Below are 17396 nucleotides of genomic sequence, written 5' to 3' on the forward strand. Positions count from 1 at the left end.
TTGGCTTTGCTTTGTTTGCAATGGTTCAACCAACATGCTTCTGAGTTTCTGCCACATCCGAGTTCAAAAACACTGCCACCACTCACATAATAAATGATAATGAAAATGGGTGACACACCATGTAATCAACTCCTCAGTGGGAGTGAGTCCCTGTTTACAATTTCATTTGTGTACGCTAAAAAGAAACACAGCTCAGGAACTGGTCTCTACCTTCTCAGAGTGGAATATCACCTTTGGGAACAGCATTCAAAGGCAGTGAGAAAAGCCCAGGTATTATTTATCACATGCAACAATGTAAGAGAGAGACAGTATTTTTGTATCAATGTTGTCAGTATGATACTTCTTTTGAGTTCACTTTCACTTAGTTGGAGAGATTTTTAATTCATTTCATAAGAAAATGTTTTTATAATAAATAGCGAAAAACCACATAGAGTCATTAGCAGAAATGCTCGCTGGCTAGTAAGATGCAAGAGGATTTCTGAAGCTCGTTAATGTAAAGGTATCGCTTTATTTTCACTCATCCATCGCTAAAACTTCCATGAATAAGTACTTCAGGATTTGGCCCACTGATTATAAACAACATGCTCCATTGTTCACTCCCAAGAGAATCTTTATTATGTTGGAAGTGGAGAAACCCAGCTGAGGTGCAGTATTTTGAGCCAAAGGAAGTTTATGTAGCAGCCTGGCATACCTCCATAGGAAAACACATGCCCAATCCAGTAGAAATCCCAGTTTTAAACTGCTGGAAAGCATTTTATGAGTTATAAATAAATCTTCATACTAATGCTTTGGGCTTGCACAAGAAATTCAGTAGTTCCAAAGACATCTTAAAGAGTTATCCCACCCCTTTTAACCAGCATTGCTATTGCTGCTCAGAGTACCTTCCATGGAGCACTTATGGATAACAGGTAATAAATCATTTTCAAAAAAAGGAATTAATAATCCTTGTGGTTGCACAGGTGAAATGTGGATGAAAGCCTTCTCAAAAGCACATGAATGTAAAGAAAATCTAAAGAGAAAAAGGTCAAAACTTAAGTTGTACACACCCAAAACCATGAAGAGTCTTCACTGAAACGTGTTTTATGTTTTAAACATGTTTTGAAATACATCCCTTCCCAGCGTAGCCAATTCATACATTTTATTCATAAGGAGACTAAAACATGACAAGGTTAATGGCCTGTCAATGTCCATTCTGGCAGACATGACAGACAAGAACACATGTGTAGTGTACAACTCACCCATACTATTAAAACTCCAATAAACAGGTACAGTTTTTATCCCTTGCAGGAGTGAACAGGGTTTCAATCACACAGCTCAAACACACAAAATGGGTACATGTGTTTCAGCTGCACTTTCAGATGATGAAACTAGGTGGGCTGCTATCCCTGTTCGAAGTAGTCTAATTACAATGCCCTCTCAACCCCCCTGATATGCTATAGTAGGTGACAATTGCTTTGAAATGGAAGTAAAAGCAGCTACAAACTCCAACTGCTTGAACTAAAAACATCTCCTTAGATTGAAGCAGTAACAGACTTACTTATTTGAGCTTACTTACTGAAGCAGTAAGCTTAAGATGTACATTTGACTGAATTTCTGTTCAAAGTAGGCAATGAGCATCATGCAAGCAAGTCTTCCCAAAAATCAAAGCCTATTTCCAACCTAAAAAATCATTCTTTATGCATGTAATTTAAGAAAACCAGAATGCTTGAAAGCACCCAAAGTAGCTACATTATTTGTGTTTTCCATTGAATCTTATTAATAATGCTGCTGTGAAAATTACTAGAACTGAGTTCAAAGGAAAAGACCAACAAATTTAAGGATCTTTTCCACATTTTTTTATACAGAGAAAGACAGGTAAGATTCCAAACATCACCATTCCTTAGCAGTAGACAGGAAAGACTATTCCAATGTATCAGCCAGTGAAAACATTAGCATGTTACATTCTTTAAATATTTCATTCTTTGTGGATAGTCCTGTGTTACAGCTTGAAGCATGACGTTTGCCATCAGCAGGACATGGTTTTAACGGCACTAATGAAGGAAAGGAATTTTGTTGTGCCTTTTTCTAAATACACATCTCAAAAACCGAGATTTGGTTTGTTTGGGGTTTTTTTAAGTTATTTTCAAGTGATTTCTGCATATACACTTTGGCAGCTGTTCATTTGCAAGAAACGGTCAGAAAAAATTAAAAAGCTAAAACTGAAGCTCTTTAAGAGCAGAAAATGCAATAATATAGAAAGTACCTTTTTTTTTATACAAACCACTCAACCATGAAGTTTTCAGTGCAAAAATTTACAATTAAGATGTGTTACCCATGAAACAGAAAACAGATGGTTAACGTGACAATATTCATTGAAGTCCTTACTTTGTTCAGAAGACTTAGTACCAGGCAATGTAGATGAAGTCTAAAATTATGCATTTAATTTAAGATTCTGGACTCACTGGGGTCCTGGATGGTTAACTCTGAGCACCATCATAAGGAGCTACTTCTCTTCTGAAAATATATAGGTTTACCCAAATCATACCTTGAATATATTAGTTAAATGTCTAAAATCAGATATCTAAAGTTAGTGTGAAGCTCCAGAATACTAGTGTAGCTGAGTTTAAAGATTGCTAATAAAAACAGATGTGTTATAGAACTGATGAGTACACATAGGAGCAGTCATACAAGGAAATCAAAATAATGATTGTGTAAACATTTTTGCCATATGCTTTTGGATCAATACTCTCCTGAAACCTCTTCAGCTATATTTGGTGATCCAAATTTGTCACTGCAACACTTCTGCATCTTGCAGTTCTGTGCAGATTACTCCAAATCACAAGCCCTTTCATATCTGCAAAACTTCACTATGCTATATCTTTACCACAGTTTCAGCTATATCCAAAACAATGCTCAATTAATCTTTACTATGATTTGGATATTGTTCATCAGTTTATTAATCTATACATTTTTCAAATCTCATTTTTACTGATGCGAGTGTTGTGCCAAGTTCATTTCTTTAATACAGAAGAGATACAAGCTTTTGTCCTGCTTAGCAGTGTGTTAATTCAGAAGCAATACCATTCTTTTTACCATTCACATAAGCAAAGTCAACAAAATCTAGCCCATATGTGAAATCAGCTATTTTCTCCACCTATTTTTTTTTCATTTACATGATGACTGCCTGAACAGTCTTACTAATCATAAATTATGAAATTAAATAAAGTTAACAAATCTAAATGCATATTTGTGTCTGGTACAGAAAAAAAACCCACATAAAACAGTTATTTAGTACTGCTAAATGAGCCATTAGCCCAAGACAGGGCAAATCCATGTAGTCATGCTTTATTATTCCTGTAACAGCATATACAAGCCTTTATTAAAGACATCATTACAATAGACATTAGACACAAAGAAAAAGATCCCTAATATAACAATCTCATAAAGAATTTACAAACTAGGTTATAGCACAATTTACAGGCTACTTATTATCTCCAGAGAACTAGGTAATTCATCAGTTGCCAAGTTTTGAAATAATTCCTATGGAAAATCACTGCCGAAATCATGTTTTACAGCACATGCAAAAAGGTATCTGCCTCAAAAGCAGATCCCATCAGCAACCCATGAAAAATGGGTCCAATCAAGTTTTAAGTTACTCCTGAAGTCAAGAAATGTTATTTGCAGTGATTTTTTTCCACAGTTGTTTCATGCAAACTAGCATATTTTGCTTTTCAATCAGCTTTGTAATCACTGATTTCAAGGATTATAAATAACAGACAGAGCTGAACAAGAGAGTTAACCAAATACATTTTCAGCTGCACATAAATGCTTGTGAATATATTTTCCCTTGTTCAGCCAGCTTCATGGACAATTAAGTAATACTTCTGCAAACAACACATTCAGTTAAATCTTAAATAACTCAGTATATCAGATCTAACTGAATGTCTCCTACACTTTAGAAAAGGTTGGTGTTTTCATCTGGCCAGCTCTGTCTTAACACAAATATACTGAACATATGCAGAGACAGGAAATTCTGCCTTATCTCCATGATTAGGGATTAATATTACTTTATCTTAGTAATTCATTTTTAAGAAAAGTATTTAACAGAAAAAAAAGATTACTAAGCTCTAAACACCATCCCAACGATACCAGCTAGGGTTTTTCTTTTTTCCCCATGTTTCTAACCGTTCATATTTATGTCAAAATTTGCCAAAATAAGCTTGGTGGGCAGAAGCTGAGTAAGTTCAGCAACTGCAAATTGCAAGGTGATAAACTGGGAAAATAGACGGAAGTACAGGATAGGAAAGTTGGTTAGCAATTGTGACTGGGGAGTTGACTCATCCAGGGAGGAGATGAGGAAAGAAAAATTTAGTGGAAGGAGATCAGAAAAATCAAAAGTATGAAAAGATTTAAGCAGGAGAAACAAGATTTCAGGAAAAGCAGAATAGAAGACTCAAAAATGTTAAAGAAGTGACAGAAATGAAAGGAAAAAACCCAACAAGTAAAATACATAGTCATGTAGTGGATTTTCCTTTTTTTGGTTGAGGGTTTTTTTTTTTAACAAAGTTTGATTTCTTTAGCTTTTGACTCTTTGTTTTACTAGTAGTTTGTCTGGTTTTAGCCGAAATAGACTTCCCCTTTCTTATCAGTCTTCTGGACATGAAAAACATCCCTCAACACTTTCTAGAAACATACCTACATACATACACACACACGATTATAATGGTAACAGGGTCAGTGGACCAAAACGGTACACTCAGAAATATTGAATTGATATGAGAATTTATATAAAATTAATTATCATGAACATATAATATGGAATTCAAAAGTGTAATGCAATATGACACACAACATAGGGAAGCTATCCAAAATCCTAAGAAAGCTCTTTCCTCTGAAGAAAGGTTATTGTCATCAGTGATGTAAAATAGATGATTTAGTGCCTGTCAAACCATAACAAGAATTAGTCGTAATCAAATAGACTTTTTAAGAGTCTAAAAGAAGAGAATTAGGATGTCCCTCCATTGTCACTCTGGGCATCTAGAAAACAGTTATGTTTATCCTGTCAATCACTTCTCCTGGCACAGAAGCAGAAGCAACAGTAAAACACAAAAAAACTACAAGATAATTGCATATTATCTGGGAAGTTGCCCCCAAATCCCCAATGAGTGCTTGCCTCTCAACTGCCACCTTCAGAACTTCTAAGAGGGACTAACTCACAGCTGGGCATTTACTAATATTCCATTCTCATGCTGTCCTTGTAATTTTCCCCTGTAAAAATGACTGACAGCCTTACCTAAAGTGGGATTTCCTACCTTTTATGCTTACTTTATTTATTTTTAAACTCTGTTTTTGCTGGCTCCACTGGATGTCTACACAGTCAACATAAACTAAGCCCACCCAATTGGTATGGATCCCTGCCAAAACACAATGTGTTAGTTTCTTAGATTGACTGGAAGAAACTGGGAGAAAAATGGTGTGTGGAAGTACAAGAGCACAGAGAGACATGATAAAAGTGTAAGAATTAAGGCATGAAATCCAAATGCTAATCAGGCCTTTTCCACTTCGGTACTGTAATACTTTATGAAGATGGCTTCTTTACCAAGATGTGAGATTTTTACTCTATAGATAACAGACAAGATCCCAAAAGCACCCTAATTCTTACCTTATTCTTTGACTTATTTCATAGCTCTGGAAAGATACTTCAGTTGCAATTCACAAAGACCCCAAATATAGTATAATCTAAATCTAGCTCACTCTAAGCAATTTTTGGAAATCTGACTTGGATCTATTTATAACTCTCATCCTATTTATGAAAAACATTTAGCAATAACACTACCCTGTGCAATCATTTGCACCTCTTTTGCTTATGTATCAAGACTGTTTAGCACCATTGGGATCTCTGTCAAGTGATACTACTACTACTATAATCACACCAAGTAATTATGAAGTAAAACAAAAAAAGAATGTAAACCAAATTAATTCAATGCAGATTGTCTTTTAAGTGAACCTAGCCTGCGAAATGCTCTACGGTGGGGTATCATTTTAGTAAGTACTTCAAAGATATTTAAAAAGGATTAAAATAATAATATCTAGCTACAATAAAAGCAAGACTGAGTTGTTATAATTAGGATAGGTCAGGATACACTTTCCATAGCACATATGTAACTCTGCCTTGCTCCCCGCTGCTAGAAGCTGGAGGAGAAAGTTCTCTTCCTTATACAGTTTCTCCTGTACAAAGACTGGGTAAAGATCTGCATCCACAGCCACATGCACAAACAGATGAAGCAAGAAGGTTTTCTTTAGTTGTGTGTCTTTACCTCCTCAAACTAATGGTTAATGGAAAACGTCAGTAAAAAACTGGTACAACAGAAGTTGTACTTTCACTTGTAAAAACTGACTAGCACAGTCACCATGTGCCATACAGTAATGAATGGCTAATTAGACAATTCTGAAACTCCTGCTTCCTCTCTTCCTCTTCTCAGTAAAAAGAAAAGAGAATAACAGCTGAGGGGTCACTCTCAACCAGAACCTGAGATTCTCCAGGAACTCTTTTCTGAGAATTCAAAATAAAGTTTCATATGGTTCTTTTCTCAGGGCAAGTGGACCATTGGCTATACCTACAGGCAGGACACAGAAATGGATGTTTAGGTGATCTGCCTATAAACCATTGAAAATATGTAATTATTCAGCTAATACACTGAAAACTACGTTTGGTGTCAACCTGTACAACTAGTCAACTAGTGTTGTTCAACCAAGTCACAGTGAGTTCCTCGGGGAAGAAAGAGTTTCGGATAACCAGTGGTTAGAAGATGGACATCGGATTGAAGAAGAAGCTGGAATATCTACAAGCTCTTCTAAGGAAAGAGGAAAATATGTAAATTGAGGGATAAATTCAAACTGCTAAGAAACTACTCTGGCAGAACAAATTCAGTATCAAGGTTTTCCAGGATACCACAAAAAGTGTCAGAAGACCCTGTAAACTCAGATGTCACTGTACTTAAGAGTCTAGATTTTCCAGTTTTCTTTAGGGAACCATTAAAAACAGTTGATTAAAGCGGTCTGAATTTCCATCAGCCATGACAATGGATTTGTGAATAGAAGAACTTGTCAGTATAAGATAAGGCAGTGTAACTTTGGGACCTCTTATATGGCTCCATTTTTAGTGATATCATGGAACCAGCTTACATAATCCTCTTCACATTATTTCTATCAGCAAAAAATGAGACATGAGTCCATCTGATGTTAGCATTGTGTGATATTATTTTTTATACTGCTTTGAAAAAGAATCAGGTAAGCAGGAACAGGAGAAATTCAAGCAGCATTAATACTCTGAAATGCAGTCATCATCAATCCCATCCAACAGGCTACTAGGTGACAAAGCACACCAGTAGATAATAATCTGTGATTGCATCCTCATTGTAAATTCCACCAACAAATCACAAACCCTGAAGTTCTGATATTGTTAGACAGCCATTTCTGTTGACTTTCAAGAAGCCAGTCCTTTACACAGACAACAGGCCTCTTACACAGAAGGAATGTAATGCTTCTGAAATGGCTTGTCTTTAAAGGTCTGCATAATTGTTTATATATTTTAAATTGTAGAAGTCTGATTGTGGTACACAGATGCTTGAATGACTGATGTAGACAGTTATTTGTTGTCTCTACCAGTAAGCCTTTTCAGTTATTTTTACTAAGCAGTTGTATAAAGTCAGGATGTCAGTGATGTTTAAATAAGTGCCCAAAATATAGTCGGATGAAAAATCTGAAACCAAATTTAACTCTAAAAAGTAACTACAAATCCAGACCTAGGGCACAGTCTATGATAGGATGGCTTTGGAGGAGTGTTGAAAGATCATTTTCCACCCAGACTACCTCAGTGTTCCAGGTGAAATAATACCATAAAAAGGAACCCCCAGTACCACTATCAGACAGCCATGCTGCACCCTGTGGCAAGAATGGCATCATGGCTGGAAGCCCTTCAGCACCAAAGCCAGCATACAGTGGATCTGCAGTGTCAGGGAATTTGCAGTATGTATTACAAGTTAGCTCATTCAATAAGAGGAAGATGGTCAAGAGTTCATCTTCTAATACACAAAGGTTTTCGCATGTACTGTTTCCACCACACATTCTGAAGAATGAAACAATGAACATCTTACCTTGCATCGTTATTTTTGTGGGTTCTGGAAACAGGGGGATGAGCAGGAGATAGATGAGGTAGACAAAGGAGAGCCCATTGTAACGGAAAGCACAGGCTGCGATGAAAAAAGGAAAAGAACATATTGCTTAATCAGCCTGGGATAATCATTCAATAGCATCAGCCATTTCCCATTTGAGTTCAATATTTACCTTGTCTAACTTTTCACCAATTATTTAAACCATTTCTACACAAATATTCAAGTTTATGCTTAAATAAGAAAATTAATTACACTTCTGAAGCATTTTCACGGTAATATATATTTTAAGTTTAGCAAAAGATGCATCCAATATATAGACCTTGTCCTGAAAGATGAACTAGTGTTACCTAAACTTTTTACTTTCCTCATATACAAACTCATTAAACCATTCCCCCCACAGATTTAAAGGGATGCATAAATCAATACTTATGGGCTTTCTTTAAGACATACAAGTTTATCACATTCAAATTAAGAGTTATCAGTAAATAACAAAGAAAATTATAAAGCATATTCAGATTCCAAGTTACAGCATGCCTAAAATTACCAGTTATCTTTAAAACAGCAATGTCTTTAAAGGATGACACGGGTCTTTGAATTTTACTATCACCCATTTGTTTGCCTTTACAAAGTTCTAGCTAAATGACTGTGAACTACAAATGTAAAGAGGCTGCTCCCATGAGATAAGTAAACTGCAGAGGAATCAGAAGATGAATTAACATCTACATTTATTAATTCATGGAACGTAACTAGTAACAATTAAGTCTTCTCAGCTATATCCAAAACAACTTGGTTTTGAAGGACAGATACAGTCTTAGTCCTGCCAGAAATGTGTATTCCAAAAAAACCCAAGTTTCTCCAGTCACCATTTCATGAAATTTCATGGAGAGCACACTGGATATGAGGTAACAAGCATTAATTAGTCCTCATCCTTACCACACCTGTCCATTTTAGTTATGAATGCAAAACTGCTAAGTTTCACTATTGACAAAGAAATTGGTACAATAGCCGTAATTTCTGTTTCCCAAACTAGCTGATGTTTTGAACAACCAACTTGATTTGTCCCTGCTCATGGCAGGGGGGTTGGAACTAGATGTTCTTAAGGTCCTTTCCAACCCTAACTATTCTATGATTCTATTATTTCCTTAATAGCCCTGATAGACAGACTGGATTTATGCTCCATGTCCGCAGCACAGCCAAGAAATACATGGAGTTTATGGGTAAGTCTGGCAAGAAGGAACGACAAAAAGCATCCACTTCCAAACTCATATGATCCTGACACCAGCTCTCAAATAATCTGTCAATCACTATGAAATCTATCGAAGCTTGACACAGGGTTTTTCAGAGTAAAATTCAAAATGCTTAAAAGCAGGTTCTCATTTGTCTTTGAGAATGTAAAATCAGGTTGCTCCTGTCACGACTTAAGCTGCCTTTATAGCCACAGCCTTTAAAGGGTATCCAAAGATTTACATCTATATTTGTAACTAAGCAAAACTGCACTATAAAGTAAATAGGACCTATTCCACTGGGAATCCTGTAAGCAATTATCAGAGTATTGAGGTGAATGTACTTGAGACTAGGGAGTCAGCCCCACTATTATGCACTTACTCTCAGGGTGCTCTGCAGAGGAGCACAGGATGTGGCCTTCTTGGAATGAATGGCAAAGAGGACACTCCTGAGGTCAGGACAAACCCATAAATCAACTTCTCTGCAAGTTTAATTTGGGATGGAAGGCTCTTTGCCATTGACAGAAAAATGTACAACAGTTGTTCAAAGCAAATCTAAAGCCATGTAACTTTTCCACTTGAAGGGGACGGATCAATGTTCTCAGTCATTCTGGTAGAAGAATAATAGTATTAGCAGATAATACTATTATCTGATAATTACAAGGATTATGTCAATCAGCTTCTACTCAGGACAAATAGCTTGATTTCAGAGCAACATTATACACATTTTCTTCAGAACTGAGCTTGCTACACTTCCTGTAGGGCACCTAGCACTCAGTTTTCTTAGTACAAAGAAAACAGCAACTTTGTGCTTTAGATACCCTCCTTTATAACCATATGTCAACAAATGCCTTGCTAATAAATCATGTCAATTATTTGGAATCTCTGTTTATATCAAAGCGTACTCCAGCTAACTAGCAACCTTGGCTAGACACCGCCTGGAAAACCTACATTTGTTTAAGCAGTTGCAAGAGCACCAGCAATACATTCTTCAGAATTAGTGCATTAAACCCCCCAAACCTTATCTGTAACATTTTTACTATTCCTGCCTGCAACTATTTCATTGTTTCTGTTTCATGTTTATCTCCATTCATGTTTTACTGAAGAGATTAGTGCTTTACCAAGCTAACCTGCTAGAGCAAAGAGCCATAACTCTTGAGCCATGAACATTTGTCAAATATATGTATTCCTAAGAACTGACGCTCAAAACTATCAGAAAAAGTTGCTGGGCCTAAGATCAGCTGCCATTTGTCACTGATACAAGAAAGGATGACCCAAAAAAAAAGGCAAATGAAACCATCCTCTGCACTCCCTCTGCCACTCACAGTGGTTTCCTTTCGCAAAGGTGGATGTACACAGATGTCCATCACAGTGGAAAGTCACATTTGAGGTCAATGGAATTCCATCAACAGAAAAAAACACCTATACAAATGAATTTCTTGGCAAGCCAGGTGACACAGAAATATCTGGATATGTGGGTTACATTGGTCAGTTTGTACTATTAAAATTAATGCAATTTTAGCATTTTAGGCTTGTTACTCCTTCCCAAAATTGTCTAATCGATTAGTGAAATGAATTTTGGAGGAATGATTCTCAAACTATACTTACCTCAAAATTTACTGCTTACTATTTCTAGGCCTGTGCTCTCAAAAGCTTTTTTTCTCTGCAACTACACAAACTGTATTATTAACTGACTTTACTTCTCAATACAAACCTCCTTTTATACTTTTTTTTCATATAAAGTGTCCTGCAGAAATTATATAAAAATATTCTGAAGACATTTGGTAAAAAAGAAATATTTGCTAAGCTGAAAGTGTTAACCTTATTAGTATCAAGGAAACCCTTCAGTGATTTAGTTTCAGAAGTACAGATTTGCCTAAACAAAGCACTGAAAGAAAAAAAAAAAGAGTTAAACAGGTAAATAAATATACCATAGGTGCAAAATCACAGAACCATTAGGGTTGGAAGGGACCTTTGAAGATCATTCAGTCCAACCCCCTCGCAAGCAAGAGCCACCTAGACCAGGTTGCACAACAACAAGTCTAAGCAGGTTTTGAATGTCTCCAGAGAGGGAAACTCCACAACCCTCCAGGGCAGTCTGCTCAGTGTTCTGAAAGTCCATATACACTTTCCCTTCAGTCTTCTTTTTTAACCCACATTTCTCACCAGGCTTTCTAACATCCCCTGCTAACAAAACTCCAGAATACACAGGTGTGAAAGACATCTTCAAACATTTTTACAAGATTGGTAGGAAGTGAGTGTAATGATTACCTCAAACGGGTAAAACTTCTTCGGTAAGAGGATAAATTTTATTATAATACAAAATCTTTCCTATTATGCTACAATTACTAGAGTAGATAGTTGCATACCAAGCCTTAAAAATGTCCGCAGTGCTGAGCAGTGTTATTAACATAATGATCCATAATTTCTATTAGATAAGAGTACCAGAACATGTCAGGCTTAAGAACTCCTTAGACATTCTTACGCAAGAACTGAGTTCTCCTCTTCTTGAAACCAAGAATTGACATTACATGTTGGAAGTTATAGACTGGCAATATTTTAAGGGATAGTTGTGTATTTCTTGCCATAGTCTACGAAAAGAGGACATGAATTATTGCATGTTGCTTTTCTCTAAATTAAAAAACAAAAAACCAAAAAAACCCCAGGCATTTGGCTGAGATTTCACAAAGTTATTGCCTAAAATTCTGTGAAAAGGACATACTCTTAAGTGAGGTACCTTTCAATATTATACTTTTTTTTCATTAGACAATACAGTTTTAAATGCTTCAGACTACAGTTTATATATGCTCTGTACATATGAATTTGGAAAGAAAGGCACTCCCCAACAGTCCAGTTTATGGTTTATTAAGGAACACAGATTATGTCTGCTCAAACTTTAATCTGAAGCATATCTTTAATGCAAAATTGAAAAAAAACAAACAAGCTTTTATTACACTGATTTTGAAAAAAAATAATTCTTTAGCTATGTACAGTATGCATCAATCTTTAAAAACCCACCAAAACCAGAAAAGCATAAATCAGTGACATCATGTAACCTTGTCCTTCTAGATTTTATGTTTCATTATTATACAACAGTCAAAGAAGAATGCTTTTGAACTTGAAGAAATCTACTACTCCTTCTTAGACTCACCATCGGGTTACTACATATACATATTGGCTTATTTCAACATAAAAATTTTAACAGCAGCTGCATGTTATTATTTCATATTCCTACCAATGGTACCTTTCTTTCTTCTACTTAAAGAGAATAATTTGTACAGAATCTGTATTTTATCTGTTAAATAAGAAATGCTGGAGGGTGAACTGGGTGGCAATAGAGAATTTTCCACCAAGTTTGTTCTTGGAGAGGGAAAAATAGCCTTGTGAAAGATGTGTTCAGTTTTATTCTACAAAATATTTAAAATACATTTAATTCAGAAGTGGAAACTACCTTTTAAGAGTGCAGACATAGTACCAACAGACTACTGACTTCCCATCTGTAAGCTAGAATTGTATCCAAAGCCATGACAACAGAAAATATGGAGAGGTGAAGATAGAATTATCCATCCACTCACTACTTCTGAATTTACTAAAAAGGCACTGCCATTAATGCTAACATTCTTAGTGTTATTCTCTCTGGACTAATGTGTTCATGCTAATGTGTGCATTAGCGTCAGAAGAAATTGATTCAGCCAACTACAATGAAGCCATGTGTCTTCCACCTTCAGCAGGATATTGCACAGTGCTTGCATCCCATGTTAATGACTTTACAGCTGCATGATTAAGAAAGCTATGCAAGGATATTTGTCAGGATTGCTAGCTTTAGACTAAAATTTGTTTTAACATTCATGCTTATTTTTCCAGTGACAGAAAATACATCCAGTGAAAATATTCATTGGAAAAAGTCCTGCTGAAAAAAACGTGTAACCTTGAGCAGGCAAGGATTGTTGGCTGAAAGAGCTGATGCTGTTGAAGCATTCTTATACCCATCTGATCTGAAATAAGTCCCTGAAAGCAAACAACCAAAAAACAAAATCTTGACACGCTTGTGAGGTGGGCTGATGGCAATCTGATGAAGTTTAACTATACCAAGTGCAAGGTCCTACACCTGGGTCGGAGCAATCCTAGGCACAGCTACAGGTTGGGCAGAGAAGAGATTCAGAGCAGCCCTGAGGAGAAGGACTTGGGGGTGTTGGTCAATGAGAAAATGAACATGAGCCTGGCTTCAGTGTGCAGCTCACAGCCCAGAAAGCCAACCTGTATCCTGGGCTGCATCAAGAGGAGCTATGACCAGCAGGTCTAAGGAGGTGATCCTGCCCCTCTACTCTGCTCTCGTGAGACCTCACTTGGAGTATTGTGTGCAGTTCTGGTGTCCTCAACATAAAAAGGACATGGAACTGTTAGAACAAGTCCAGAGGAGGGCCACGAGGATGATCAGGGGACTGGAGCACCTTTTGTATGAAGATAGGTTGGGAAAGTTGGGGCTGTTCAGCCTGGAGAAGAGAAGGCTGCGTGGAGACCTCATAGCAGCTTTCCAGTATCTTAAGGGGGCCTATAGGGATGCTGGGGAGGGACTATCCATTAGGGACTATAGTGACAAGATAAGGGGTAATGGGTTCAAACTTCAACAGGGGAGGTTATATTGGATATAAGGAGGAAGTTCTTTATTGTAAGGGTGGTGAGGCACTGGAATGGGTTGCCCAGGGAAGCTGTGAACGCTTCATCCCTGGCAGTGTTCAAGGCCAGGTTGGATGAAGCCTTGGGTGACATGGTTTAGTGTGAGGTGTCCCTGCCCATGGCAGGGGGCTTGGAACTAGATGATCTTGAGGTCCTTTCCAACCCTAACTATTCTATGATTCTAAAATGGAAAGGGAATCAATAACTGACTTATCTCTGAAACTGCTTGGTGTCCTGGAGACCAAGTGTGCAACTCTTAAAGCTAGGAGAACTCAGCACCAGATTCCCTTCTCTAATGCTATAATTTTGCATAGTTATCCCATGGTTATTAACAAGTTTTCTACCAGTTCAGTCCTCAGAATTCTGAAAACACCCAATTAATACCTAATACAAATGACTAAAACAAGCTAAAGAAGACAGACTTTGCTACTAGATATGTAACATATGAACAAGACACTGGTATACACACTCAATATTTAAAGCTCATGTACTCCAGTCTAAGGAGTAAAAGAACTGCTAAAGGAAATATATATGTCCCCCTCTAAACCCAGCTGCTCTACAAGACAATCCATGAATGAATGATCATGTACAGTTGAGATTCCTGTTAAGGCACTCTCCTAATGATACAATTATTAGGCCTTTCCACTTGTGCTGCCCTCCAGTAAGACATTTATCAACCAGGTTTCACTTTTTAGACTATTTAAAATTTAGTTATTCATTATTTTTTATCCTAAATCATCTTACTGGACACCAAAAGCTGCCTAACCAAGGCAGGTAGGTCTTCCATGAGACCATATGGAATCCCCCTTCAGGAAACTAGATTTGCTTTATGAAGTCAGCTGATAGGAACAGATGTACACTAGAAACTATCAGTGGTGTTTCTAAACATTTTAAACCATAGCAAAATGGACTACATGGTCTACGCAAGAGCTCTGTAAAGAATAAACATAAATGTAGAAAGAGGTAAGGTGATTTAAAATTTACAGAATAAGAACTACTGTAAATAGAAGATTTTTCAAGGAAAATTAGTTAAAACTCAAATGAAAACTCAGATTTCCAGCAATGGGATATGGAAAGCAGAGACCGCTGAGAAATCTGTTTAACTGCTATTTGTATCGGCATAAAGCTTTTATGTTTAAAGCTTTTTAATTTCTAGTAATACTCTCTCAGTATCAACCAGCAAATGTAAAAAGAAATTAAACGCGGCCTTCTTTAACCAAAACACACACACATACGTTCACACAAGATGTTAGCAAACTGCTCTCCAGTATTTCCTTACAGTTACTTTGTGACTTTGCCCCTGGGGGCAGGGGTGTGCTTGAGGAGAAAGCCCCCCTAACCTCACATCAAAACAAATACTCAAAAGACTTTATATACACTGCTTGCTGTTGTCTGATGAGCAGCATTTACAAACTAACACAGTAAAAAGTTAAGCTCACTCACTGTTGGCTGAATAAAACGATCCAGTATTAAATCATCACAGAACAGGATCTTCCCGAAAGATGACGGAGCAGTTACTCTCCTCTGTGTTACAAGCCAGCAACTGGTCAGGTAGAAGGGGGAGCAAACCTCTCCTTTTCAGTTTAGAGACAAAAGTGCAAATCTTACTAAGTCTCCATGGATTTCCCAGTTTTACCTGACATGGCCATGACCCACCAAATGCAGCAAAAATTATAAAGCAAGTAGATTAAAATATGTTTGTTGTAATAAGAAATACATGCAACTAGTTTCTGAAGAAAGTTCTATTACTTCTATAAATTGCTATTTTTTATACCTTTTAACATTTCTTCATTTAAAATTTCTGCTTCAGACTTATAAACTCTGTTTTAGAAACTTCTCCCCCAAGATTCTTTAAACCTAGGAAACAACTGCCACTCACTGTGAAATCAGATATGCTGTGAAGAACCCACTTTTAAGAATAACACTCTGCAAGTGACCAAAAATGTCCTTCCTAAAGAACTATATCTTCAAATAATGTCAAGTATCTAACAGCTGAAGTTCAGTGGGCCCTATGGCTACATGTTTTTCTTCACTATGGCTATATTTTTCTTACTGAAATTCAAGAGAAGGGGTTAATTCCTTGCAGAGTTTTGCTCTCACCCACTTCTGAGGAATTCCCTTTAAAATAATGCTCATGACAGATGAGATTGTAATTATACATCGCTGTGCAAGACAGTTAAGTGATATGCACGTAATCTTATCCTTTTAGAGCAAATTAATGGTTACAGCAGAACTACACCGAACTGTTGTCAGCACAGGACAAGTTACCTCCTGCACAAGCCAATACTCCATTAACATTAAACAGCTCTGCTGATAATGCCATGCTAACATACAGCACTCCCCACCCCACTCTGGAGCCAACTTTTCAGCAAGGGATGCTGCACAAAGCAGCAGCACTTATCTAGGGTGTGCTACAGCAGAGACAAAACCTTTTTCTTTTGGAAAAGAGACATGTATGCTTAGACAGAGAGATAAATACTGTGCATTTGGTTCATGTCAGCACTCCTACAACCGCTTTTTTTCACTACTCAGTGTTCATCAGGAGAGATGACTGATGGACAGTGAATACTTTTCAAAGGGTTTTGGAGTGGGACTTTTTGCTTTGACTTTTTCTCCCTTTCCTCTCTCAGAGCAGCAGTTTCAGTAAGCTCTCTCCACCAGAAACTACCTGGAACCAATTTAACTTTGTGGCGTATATTGCCTGGGAATCAAGTGCAGAGAGAGAGAACAATAAAACACCTTGTTCACCTCTTTCAGCTCCTAGGGACAGAACTCATGCTCCTCAGCTATATTCGACATGAGGAAAATTACCAGAAGACCTCAGGAGCAAGTATACCACAACCATCACTTACTCAGAATAATGTATTTTAAAGGAGTATCTACCTTCACAAGCAAATCCAATGTTGATATGCTTTACTGACATGACTAAGTACACAGGTATTTTGAAAGTAAAAAGCATGATGAACGCCATCATCAGTATTTTTTCCCATTAAAAAGATTTTAATGTCATAACTCATTTCAAGCTCAGTGGTAAACTGGAACTAAATACTACTGTCTCTTCCACTGCCTTACGGTTTTGACTTTCTACATTGTATTGATAATCTCTTACTCAACCATCACTTTGAGGCAAGACTGGGTTTTTCTGGTTGAGTGGTTTGATTTATGATTGTTTTGAGACCTCTTTATATATGTATGCATCTTTCAGTTCTAGTCTCCTATGTCACAGTGATTAAAGATCATTTTAGGTACACTCCCTCCCCTTCCCTCACCCACTTCATACAATTAAAAGGTGTCAAAGAAAGCTGAACTCAGAAAATGGTGGCCATAACCTCTGTTATGCAGC

The 17396-nt window shown here is 37.0% G+C and overlaps 1 protein-coding gene across 1 annotated transcript in view; it reads right to left on the reverse strand.

The window, feature by feature from the left end:
• PIEZO2 (piezo type mechanosensitive ion channel component 2) overlaps positions 1-17396 on the reverse strand; it is a 292868-nt gene that overhangs the window by 229488 nt on the left and 45984 nt on the right. Inside the window, exon 2 of the mRNA XM_031052912.2 lies at positions 8136-8231. Within this exon, the coding sequence (XP_030908772.2) occupies positions 8136-8231 (96 nt within the window). The remainder of the gene's footprint in view (positions 1-8135; positions 8232-17396) is intronic.

Source organism: Melopsittacus undulatus, chromosome 1 (genome assembly GCF_012275295.1).
Source record: "Melopsittacus undulatus isolate bMelUnd1 chromosome 1, bMelUnd1.mat.Z, whole genome shotgun sequence".
In the NCBI taxonomy this organism is placed as follows: Eukaryota; Metazoa; Chordata; class Aves; order Psittaciformes; family Psittaculidae; genus Melopsittacus; species Melopsittacus undulatus.